General features: G+C 37.6%; 1 protein-coding gene across 2 annotated transcripts; it reads right to left on the reverse strand.

Annotated features, from left to right (window-relative positions):
* Positions 1-763: 763 nt before the first annotated feature.
* Positions 764-10,900, reverse strand: il11b (interleukin 11b). Of its 2 annotated transcripts, none has more exons than XM_005457573.4 (5): positions 10,835-10,900; positions 3,456-3,616; positions 2,890-2,985; positions 2,613-2,780; positions 764-2,038 (listed from the first exon to the last, which is right to left on the reverse strand). In XM_005457573.4, the coding sequence occupies exons 1-5, from the start codon at positions 10,839-10,841 to the stop codon at positions 1,868-1,870; spliced, it is 603 nt and encodes a 200-aa protein (XP_005457630.1). In that variant the 5' UTR covers positions 10,842-10,900; the 3' UTR covers positions 764-1,867. The 2 variants fall into 2 exon arrangements, with proteins under 2 accessions (XP_005457630.1, XP_025758297.1); XM_025902512.1 differs by lacking the exon at positions 10,835-10,900 and adding an exon at positions 8,296-8,376.
* Between the last annotated feature and the right edge of the window lie 1,021 nt (positions 10,901-11,921).

The following is an 11,921-nucleotide window of genomic DNA, read 5'->3' on the forward strand; positions in this document are numbered from 1 at the left end:
ACTAAGCTAGGTGTATTTATTCAGCTTTTAGGGGGAAAAGTTGTATAAAACCATGTTCAGTTTTGAGATTCAGCAGATATGTAAACTGTATATAAAAGACGGACGTAAAACTTCTGGATCTAAAAAGGGAAGTCAATGCATTTTTGTATTTTTCTAATAGCCAGCAGGGGGCGACTCCTATGACGTCAAAAGCAACTTCAAGGGTGTGGAAGTCAATGAGAAAATTACTTTTGACTTACAACTCAGTGAAGATTTCCTGATGAGTTTGTGGTCTCAGTTTAAAAGAGATGAGATATGCTTTACCTAACTCAAAAGTTGGGAAATTATTGTGTCAAAGCAGCTAAAATATAAAAATGTCATCTCTACGTTTCTGGTTTCACGTTCGTTTTTGGATCTTTGGGTTCCCTGGTGGTTTGTTCATCACGCCTTCATGGACTCAACAATTTTGGATTCTGTGTACTTCTTTTGGACAATCAGTAATAAACTCTCCCATTATGTTTGTACTTCTGTTTCCTGCATCATGCTCTCAAAAATATACTGAACTCAACACAGGAGATTGTGATGATCAAAACTATAAAAACCACCAGTGCTGAGGTTTATCTAACAAGTGAGGAGCAAATGTTAAAGTAAATAATCAAAAATCTCTTTAATGTTTATATTTAACAAACAAACACACACACACACACACACACACACACTTATTCTTGTTTCCCTAAACCCAAAAAGTATCACACTGAGCACTTACATTAGTTTCTAAGGCAGTTTTATTAATGACTGTAAAACAAGACATACAAAATATATAAATAGCAATATGATGGTTTATAGAATGATAATAGATATTATTATTAAATATTACAAAATTCTTTAAAATGGAAAAATGTTTAGCTGGAGATGCCTGCACCTGCAGCTAACATACAAACACATAATATAAAAGCTTATAAATAGTAACCTAAATATGTATCAAAAATAACAATAAAAAACACGAACTGTTCTCCGAAGTTTTTAGCTCGCGGAATAAACCAACAAAAAGCAGGCACTGTGAGTGTAAACAGTCTGAGAGGGAGTGAAGGTCACGGGTGACAGTACCTTAGCACAGTGCATCAATACAATACATTTTCAGAGGCCACACGTAAACTGTGACATACACATATTTTCTTATAAATAGCAAATTTCATTAACGTACAGTACATTCTGTTTCCTTTTATCAAAATAGGTCTTAATGACAGGCAGCATAAAGAAAATCCCAATAATCCAGTAAGATTTCTCTAATTTTAAATGCTGAAATCTTTATCTTGCATTTTTTGAACTTTTTCTATAGGTCTGCTCTCTACTCACCACATGCTAGTAGCTTCATAAGGCTGTACTTTAACTACAGTGGCTATTTAAGACCATTGTTAGCTCACTAACATGCTCACGATAACAATGACAGTAGATTCTGGTGCTATCAGGTTTATAATATTCACTGTCTCAGATTAGCATGTTAGCATGCTAAAAGTGGCTTATTAGCACAAAACACAAAGTTTAGTCCAGCTGGGAGTTGCAGTTTTAAAGGCATTTGTTAAAAAATAAACTAAAGTGAAGTAACTGAATTTTAAACAAATAAAATACAGACAAGAAGTCAGATCGTTCATCTCAAGGGACACATCAGCATCTATTACCCTATCACTGTTGAGACGTTTAACTCAGTTATGTATCATAGACCTCAATCAAATATGAAAAATTTCAGAGAGTAATGAAAAATTAAATAGCATATCACCCCACGACATGATATGATAGTCCAGCTCAAATGCTGAAGGGAAAAGCATAAAATGTGACAGTGGTTATGTAGGAAGACATCACACACTAGTTTTGTCTTGGAGGTTTGAGCTTAATGTTTTGAACAGGGGGATCGTCTCTGGAGTTGCCGTAAGATTCTTTTTGACCAGTGACAGAAGACTTGTAGTCGGTCTGAGATCTCTACAGAGAACCTGAGAGACTCGAAGGCTGTGGAGACGACCGGGAGGGAGGGAGACGCCGTCTGAGGAACTTGTTCACCGATCTGAAGATGGAAAGAAAAAGAGATAAAAGTCATTGGTTGAATCTGAGAAAGCACAAAAACTGATTGTTTTCTCTTCACTCTGTGGATGAGTTTTAATGGGAATGAATACATTTAGCTGTGGAGTTGAATGATTAAATGTCAGGTCGGTTCTTAATTTGTTTGTTTCCTTTTGTTAATCTAGATTTTGGTCATTGCTTTCTTTGAGAGACAGGAAAAAAAGAGTAAGATTATTTAGTCACTGATGAATTTAGTCTTCATTCCTTTATTTTTTTAACCCAGACGGTGATTAATTTATGTATGACTACGTGGTCAAAAACAACACAAAAAAACAAAAAATCAAAAGATGAATGTGAGTCAAAGTTAAAGTTTTACATTTTTATGTCAAACGCTTTCTTTTACATTTTGTAGCCTTATTCTTTAATTTACTTTGTGCTCTAATATCAACAGTATCAGTTTTCAGTTTAAGTTAATATTAAATTAAGAAGTAAGAAATCTCTTGTGTGTCATTTTCAGTGGATTTTCTTTCTAAAAACAAGCAAACTCAGTAAAAATCAAGCCATACTGTTGCTCTCACCTTTTCTAGAAATTTTTTGGTGAGATAGGACAATTGCTCGAGGTGGGTGCTGGCGCCCTCAGCTGCCTGAAAGGGCACACTGACATTTTCTTGTGTAGTTTTCAACCACTTGGTGTGCAGCCTGAAGGACTCGACGTACACGTAGAGCTGAGAGAGCGACTCGTTAACCTGCAGGGATGTTAAGGTGACAGATTTAGTGAAGATCTTTTAAACTTTAATAGCATTTAGAGTCTATTTCCACCATTTAAATCACTGATAGGAGAAGCTGGATGATTACCTTCAACGAGCTGAGATGGGCAGCAGTGTGTTTTATTACAGGAAGACTGTCCAGTTTGTGTTCTATGTCCATGAAGGTCACAAGCTCGGCTTCTGGCTGTTAAAATATAGCAAAAAGGGAGGTTTAAAACATAACCACATTTCCTTATAATACTTAATATATAGGATTTTTAATTGCTCAAAACATAAACTAGAATGTTTGCTTGAATCAGATAAGACATTTTTCAAGCTTTCAGTTTACAGTTACTATGTTCTAGATTTCATTTAAATGACTAATTTGTCACTTGTTTTATTAAAAAGTGCACAACCAATTCTCTCATTTACCAAGACACTTTAGAAGCCTTTTGCAGTAACACTCCCACAAAGTTTGTGCTCAAGTATATCGTGTTTATTTTTAATTACGCCTCAAATTTTTCTATTTCTTAGTTGGAGTCCAGTTTTGGGTCAGTGACGAAAGATTTGATTTATTTTGACCTAATAACAGCAAGTTTTGAAACAAAAAAAAATGGTTCTAAGACAGAAAAGCCAACATGGATCTGGCACAGGAAGTGTAAAGTTAAACCTTACCAAACCATGGAGTTTTTTGGAGGAGGTGATGATCTTGTCCAACTGATGAATCATTGGTTCAAACACGCTGTACGGACAAGGGGTGGGACGGGACGATGAATGGACAAACAGCTCAGCCAGTATTACCAGGTAGAGAAGAAAAGAGGTGGAGTCATGGAAAACTGCAAAGACAAGAAAAAAGGATCCAAACAATGAGTTACAATCTTGTGTATTTTATTAGGTTCTGTGGTCTTCTGAGGCCTTTTGCCTCATCAAAACACAATCAGCCACATAAAAACACCAACTCCGCATTAATTCAAAGCAAAGGATCGAGCTGAGTAACATTCAGCTGATGCTGCTCCCAGCTGCACACACGCACACACACACACGCACACACACACGCGCGCGCATACACACACACACACACACACACACACACACACACACACACACAGTCTCATAACAGGTGGCCACTGGGCTGCATTCATGTTGCAGCAGAAAGTATCACAACTCAACCTCTTCCCCTCTCTGCGACCCAGACGTGCTGCTTCTGAATCAGATAGAAAAACCACAGAGCTACATGGAAACTTGTTTTCATTTCCAGCCTAAATCTGGACCACATGACCCACAAGATTAATCCTGAGGCAGCTGTATTTGTCACGGCAGTTAGGAGCTATTACACCATCAATCTGATGCAACTGTAGGTACATGCTAGCATTAACACCAAAGCGTTTGTTGCAGATCAGATCTAACAAACAAACAACAAAAAAAAAATCAAACCTCACACCCTCAGATATCAGATCCAGACATAAACAGTAAATTCAAAGAAATCAGATAAGAGCAGGAGATCAGATACGAGATAAAACAAGCATGGATGGTGGTTTAGACACTAAAACAGGTCGGAAACAAGTTCACTGTTAGCATTTAGTACTGAAGGAGTGTGGGTGTGTGAGAGGAGGAAGGAGAAAATTTTCTGCAAAGTGATAGCCGGTGTTTCCCAGAAACACAAGCAGCATGTTAACAGGTTAGCTGACATATTACATAACACTGTTTTTATTTGACCTGTATAAAGTCTTTTCCTTTTTTTAAATTTCATATGCTGTTTCAGGTAAATCACATCTCAGAAGTGTCACCAGGGAACAACATCAGCACAAACTGCAGCTTCAAATGGCTTCAAATGGTCGCTGTGTTTTCCCAGCAATTCTTTTTGAAGCAGTCAAAAATGAATGGATGAGTACCTTAAAAGGAAATTTAAGCTTATAGTTTTGTTCTACTTGCTGATATTATGCTTTCAAATTAAATGTAGAGAATGCAAATGTAGTGAGCCTCAACAAAGTTATAGCAGCAACCACTGATTAGCCCATACGGACATAAACCCAATACAATAAACAAGAAGACTAGCTGCTTTGTCTAAAGGATGGTTAAAAAAACCATCATTCCACTTCAGTCACAGCGAATAATAGAGCTTTGTATCCAGTACCACAGTCTCTTATTTTAGGCTGCATGGCTTCAGGATAGTTGGTACACTGACCACTTTGGAAACAGAAACTATGCGTTTGACTTTCTGCTACTACTTTCCATCAATGCCTTGTTGTAGCTCTGGTTTTGGTCTCCACCGGTTTCTGGGGGAATTATCTGGCTCTTTGGCTGCTAAATGCTTAATTACGTAAACTCTATTCAAACACCTTTCCCCCCGAGTTTTTCATGAGTCACAGCTACCTCCTGCTGCCCCATTTAGGTTAATGAAGCGAAGGTTGAGGGCTGTAAAACAACAGGCAATTAATCAAGAACACCAAACTGAACTTTAAAGCTGAGGGGCACTTTAGATATGTCACTAGAAGCAGCACAGTGTTTATATTTTATGGCCATCCCTTTTTAATGTTTACGTATGAACAATTAAAAAAAAAAAAGTAGGTCTGATGGACTGGACCTCCATGACTGAATACCTCCTACTGTGCTTAGTTAATCCCTGGAAAGAAGAACCACCCAGATCTTATCTGTTTGAGAGTGAATAATTCCAATGAGTCTTCTGTAGTTTGTTTTGTCTCTATTTCTTAAACTTCCTTTTATCATAACTGAAAGGAGTAACACCAAAATCAAGATTAGTTCATGTCTGCAGGTCGGTGTAACTTCAGAAATCCCATTATGCAGGGCAACAAAGAAATGAACTGTCCGTTAGTGTTAGATCAGGGATAAGGAATGAGAGGTATGCTGTGGGGTTTTTTTCCCAGCCTGCTCTGGGCCTCTTGTTGGAAAAGGAGAAGGGAGCTGGCGCAGAGGTCTGACTCAGATTAATCTCTTGGCGGTGACATCACCGGGCAGATGCCCTAGGCTGCGCTTTTTAGAGGGAAAACATCCACTTTGTTATGAGTGTCGGAGCACTTTAAACACTTTTACTGCCACTCAGGCACTCAGGGCAGTGTACTTTATAGGCTAAGATTTGAGGTCAACAATGAGGTAAAAAGGGGGAAATTGTTTACCTAAGAAAACAAAGTGAAGTTTTCGTGATGTTTTATCCATTTAAAATAAAAACCACTTTAATATTTAAACTCTTATACGTAGTTCAGTAAAGGTAAAGATTTATTTATTTTTTCTTCTTATTTACCTCCCTATATCTTAGGTTTTATTTGTTCCATTTTTGCTTCTATATTTATATTTTCTAAAGGTTTTTTTTGGCAGTTTTACCAATTTTTTTTCTAGCTGCAGTCACTGAAAGTTAAGTTTCAACCTTGATCTACTTTGCCGGTGACCTTTGGTGAGCAGTCATTCTTCGGGAGTCAGTATTCATCTCATGACTTTGGCATGAGATGATCAGGAAACAGCAGGAAAGCAGAAGGTCAGCAGCCAGACAGACGTATTCCCGGAATTTTGACAAATAGTGCTGAGCTGTGACTTTATAAATGTTACAGTAATGTGATTACAATTTTATCCTCTACTTTTTAGTTACTAATCCCAGGAATAATTTGGGACCTTCTTCTAGGCCTGAGTGCTCTCTATTTAACATTCACGCTCCAATAAATGCATTGGAGAGCGACTTCAGCATCTTGCCCAAGGACACTTTCACATGCAGACTGGAGCAGCTAGGGATCAAACCACTAACAATCTTCTGATTAATAGATGATCTGCCTCCTGAGCTACAACTCGAAGTAGTTTAATGGAGTTTTGATTGTCTTGTTCGTTTAGCCTGTGTAACGAAGCAGTCTTCATTCGCTAAAAGACTAAAAATTTAATAATAAACTTGTAGTAGACTTTTATGTCTTACTGACCAGTAAAAGAAAAGATTTACCAAGATGGCATCCATATGGCCCTTTGTTGGACTGTCAACTTGTTCAGGGTGTACTCAGTGTTTTAGCCAAAGAAAGCTTAGATAATACGCAGACCTCCCATGATCCAAATAAGTGTTTACTAATGGATGGATGGAAGCTGAGTCACTGAGGGCACCAGTGTCATAATGCCAAAACAAAAGATGGCTGTTAAATCAACGCATCTGGTGAGATGTACTTTTACATTCACAATGTGACTATTAATTAACAAACAGTAGAGCTGTTCTACTGTTCTCACTGTTCTCACTATAAAGAGTTTTGCTCTTTCACTCTTCATCTGTTTGTTCCTGTTACGAGTGCTTAGTATTAAATGCACAGGGACACAGGAAGAGCTGGAAAACAATATTTTACCCCATCAGCATTCATGTCTGGATCTTATTACAGAGCTAAAATACTGCATCAGAGAACAATTTAATATTTTGATATGAGTCAGACATCGACGACCGGACAAAAAATATTTCTGTCTGCTCTTCACTTATCCTCAATTTTCCCCCATAGCACAAAACCTTGTGGCTTGATTGTAAGAACAAAGTAGTTTTTGGATCCAGTGTTGAGCAAGATTCAAACACTAAATAGTTAATAACAAAAGTACAAAAGCACTGAATGAGTGCAACTGTGGCTTTTACACATGCAGCAGCAGGCTTCATGTTAAAGTAATTTTCAGTTAGCAAAGGGCTTAAAATGCTTCATTTAGTTATTGGAAAATTACTGAAAAAGCCATCAGCAAAACCCTCCTGTCACACTAAGAAAAACATCCTCCAGCAGTGCTGCGTACAGTCATGTATTTGGCAGAGTAAACAGCTGTGACAGCATAACACCTCAGAACAAAGTTGCTTAAGAAGCAGAGTGAATGGGCCACCTTTAATGTGTTTAACAGGTCATTTCGTCAGCACTCGTTTAACCACGCACGACACATCAACACACACATGCAAGCTCTCACATAATCACACGCTTCCACCGTTTCCGATTGGGTTCGTGTGCTCTTTCTTGCTGAGTCAGACAAACAAACACTGGAGTTTCCTGTGTTTTCTCTCTGACACAGTGAGCGCCTTATTTCCTCTTATTTGCTCTTCTTTTACTCTGAAGACCATCCAGTGAATAAAGTGTAAAGCCCGAGTGGCGGGAGGAGCTCTGTCATCTTTCTCCAAAACCATCAAATAAACAAGAAAATGGTAACTTTGAAATACCTGAAGTGTGAGGTTTGGCTTTCAAACAGGTTGTTTCAGGAGCAGCGGGACAGCAGTAAGAACGTGTTTATACGTTTTTCTACTGAAACTAAAATAAAAAACACTTTGGATACTTCAGATAAATATATAATTTGATATTAACAGTGAATCAAATGATTACGTAGTCTAGAAGGTGGCACACTAAGGTGACAAACCCTATAAAATTATAACCTGACTGTGCTGTTTTACTCCTCTAAGCTTTACACTATAACACTCAAAAAGTGTTTACTATTTACAAGCCACATACTTCCCTTTAGGGAGTGGAGGTGGAGCCCTGGAGTAGAGTTACAAGTGTGTGAAAGTTGTACTTACACAGTGAGGTGTAAGTTTTGAACTTCAGCGTCTGTTCGCCAGCATTTTCTCTAAAACTTCTTTATAGAGGTACAAGTTTACAGAGCTACAAGTACAGAGTTGAAACTACAAGAAAGAAGTTGTTTGACTCAAGAAAAAGGCAAAGAACAGAAACAAAAAACAAGAGAAGGAGGGCATGAGTCCTGCTGGTAGGATCACGCTCTAGCATCCTGGGAAATGCACTAGTTCTATAGAAATTTACGCAAGCCCAGTTTCAAATTACTGTTACAGAGAAATGCAACAGGAAGTGTGCTGAAAATGCCACTCTGCTGGCCTAAAGGATGTGCCATGTCATTGTGGCTGATTGGTTTATTGTGTACCATATACATAACTTGTGAGGTTTTTGCAGCACTAAATTGTTAAATCTATCCAAACCTGACATGAACAAAAGCATATAAATGTCAAAATATTGCTGATTTTCATGCTATAAAAATCAGGTATATGGAGAAAAAGATTCTTAAATATTAGTGATAGTGATCAATTAAACATTGATTGAATTAATCATTCTTAATAATATTAAATTAGCCAATTATTACATATACATTTAACAATCTTTTTCAAATTGCAGAGCATGACTTTGTGCCGTTTCAATTCTTGCAGCATCCTGTTTTCAGATGTTTTCTTAGGTTCACTGGAGACAGAGTGACATCACTCCAGTATGTAGTTATATACAGACTTCACTGGAATTCATCTTTGCTCTGCCCCATACAGCTAATCCATTTATGTAGCATAACAAGGGGAAACCTTTTCCTTAAAATGACTCATAATCACAACAACATTATAAAAAAAATAATCATAGCCAAGCTTGAAATCTCCCAAGAAACTTTGAACAATAATGGATAAAACCACTGCAGTAATAATGATTCACTTTATGTGGAAATGTTCTGTTTATAATGAGGTTTTAAAAAAATTGGAGTGGATGAGTTGCAGTACCATTTTTGTCCACTTGGGCAAGCTGATATATGAGCTGACTCACTCCACAGCAGATTCAGGGTTCAGGCCCCTTACAGTGAGTCTGCAAGTTACATTACAGTAAATGCTGGTGATGTGCAGTGATGACATCACTGTCTGATGACCTGACTCGTAGCTTTCACAACTTTTGGATAAACAGACTGGGTGCCTCATGGCTCCTGTTTTTGTTACTAGTCATCATGTTTTCATAGTTAGTTGATGATCCAGTAGTTTTTGACTTAGAGTGTCATGCAATACCGAACTGATTGGATGAGCATCAAGGAAAATATCATTTCCAAAGGACAGATAAAGAGAATACAGTCAACAGAGGCTCAGGTCTTTAAAACTACTCCAGCTTTTAATGTTATAAAACCTGCAATGACCGCACAACTAAAGTAGCAACTTGATTTATTCAGTTATTTTTCCTCCTGTCACTGTGACTGATTACCTCCAGACGACTGTGCGAAAGCAAAAGGAAAAGTGGTGTTTTCATGTCAGTAAAACTGTCAAACCTTTTTTTGTTTTTTCTGCTGACTATAAAGGAAAACCACAGAGCCCACCTTCACTGCCCAGTGACCACAGCTTCCTTTTCATTCATAAATATGTGCGCCAGTTGCACAGCCATTCATTACTGCCGCTGTCAGAAACTAGGAAGACCACGTGTAGTGTTGCCAAATCTCTCCGCTAAGCAACAACAATTTATGACTTTCATACACTGTGTTTACATGATGATTGCCTCTGTAAAACACTAAAACAGCACCATAATGTGAAGTTATTTTACTTCACTTTGATCCTACACAGCACAGTTATATCACTGAACATTTCAATAGTAAAAAGTAACTAAACACATTCATGCAGTACTATTTTAAATACCTCTACTTTACCTGAGTAGTTTCATTTTATACAACCTTATGCGACTACTTCATTATCTGAGAGATATAGTTATTACTTAGACTGTTTCTTTTCCACCTTGAGCAGTTACATTACAGAGCAGTTACAGTGAAATGCTGCCTGTAAAATCATGTGTCAGCATTAAAGAGTAGGTTGTTATTTTAGCCAAACAAATGTTACTTTCTACAACACTTTTAATACTCTAAGCCCATTTAGCTTAAAGTCCTTGTGTACTTAAGCACAACTTTACTTATCACATTTATCTGTTGGTACCTGTTTTTAATCTAAGGATCTACTTTTTAACCATCTTGAACAACCCGGGAAACCCCTAAAACACGAAGACATGCACAGTGACACACAGCACCAGCCAATCACAGCCCAACCTGAAACTGAACAGTGGCTGATTTCTAGAGTTCAAATTAAACATTTAAACACTTCAAAAATCACTTTGAGTTTAGTTTCAGCCACAGACTGCCCGGGATTTAATCATTCCTCCATCCATTCATTGCCTCCCCCTCTCCCCTTCCTTTAGGCTAAAAGTAAAAGTAGGAGACCACGTGCAGTAAAGCCCCCCTTCTTCACACAAACATTCACTCTCACTCTCACAGTCACTCACACCTCCCCCTCTTTCTTTAAAAAGTAACTTAGACCAACTTACATTTCATGTTTCTGCTCCTGCCGTAGTAAACAAACCTTCCTCCGAGTCCAGTGTGTGTACAGTACGTGTGAGTGATTGTGTTTGTGTGGACAAATGTAAAAGTTCCCTTTTATAGCATAGAGTATGACACATCACCTGAGTCATCAGCCATCGTCGCCATTTAGGCATCACACCCACGCTGGCCAACCCCCCCCTCTAACCCCCCCTTTATCTGAAAAAGGTTCAAATTTCTTTGTTTGTTGAGGTGATTCTAAATGGAGGAAATGATAAATTGAAAAAAGCAGAAAATACCAGATTGAGCAATTTTCCTTTCCTCCTCTCTCCCTTTCTCTCCACTCTTATGGCATCACCTCACTTTCTTATTTTAACTACATTAAGTTTAGAAAATAAAACTCAGTTTGCAAAACACTGAGAGAGATTTAAGAAAGTAAATGTAAACTCTATAGGAATAGAAGTGGCTGTTAAGCAAAATATAATTGATATAAATCACTATATAGAATTTTTAGCCCTTGACATCCTCCCTTCTTTTTTCTTCTTTATCGAGTGTAGGTGTCTTTTCATTTGTACAACAACATATTAATTAAAAGAGGATATGGTGATACTTGCAGGAGAAATATAAGTAGCGCAAACAGCGTGACAACATCCCAGCAGCATTGACCATTAATAATAAATGTAAAGAAGGTGAAAAACACGAGGAGATAAAGACCGAGTGTGGCTTCATGCCAGGAGTTAAATCAATACAATTCCCAGACAATAGAAATTAATACTCATAAAGGGGGAAACCTCACTTCTGTTTCTTCTGTTTACTTGGTATTTGATTTTCTGGAATTTCAAAAGTTTGGAAAAAGATGATCTTTTATTGTCATTTCTTTAATAATCTCCTGTCTGGGTTTAAAAAAAAAATTGATTCTCTTTTTCTAAGAGCTGAGGCTGTACTAATGAATTTCTGCAGAGTTGTGAGTTTGCGTATCAAAGGATCACGTCAGTTCCCACTGCTGTAAGTCATCTCTTTAGTGTAATGATGGAAACGTTCAAGTTTTATCATTTTGTTTGTAAGCCGATTAAAGCACCTACTCAATATTTGTAA

This window comes from Oreochromis niloticus, linkage group LG22, assembly GCF_001858045.2.
Source record: "Oreochromis niloticus isolate F11D_XX linkage group LG22, O_niloticus_UMD_NMBU, whole genome shotgun sequence".
NCBI classification, from domain to species: domain Eukaryota; kingdom Metazoa; phylum Chordata; class Actinopteri; order Cichliformes; family Cichlidae; genus Oreochromis; species Oreochromis niloticus.

Coding starts and splice junctions, on each gene's coding strand:
- il11b (XM_005457573.4), bottom strand. Junction 2,986..3,455: donor CCAAAAAACTCCATGGTTTG/GTAAGGTTTAAC, acceptor ATATTTTAACAG/CCAGAAGCCGAGCTTGTGAC. Junction 2,039..2,612: donor CCAAAAAATTTCTAGAAAAG/GTGAGAGCAACA, acceptor TTCCATCTTCAG/ATCGGTGAACAAGTTCCTCA.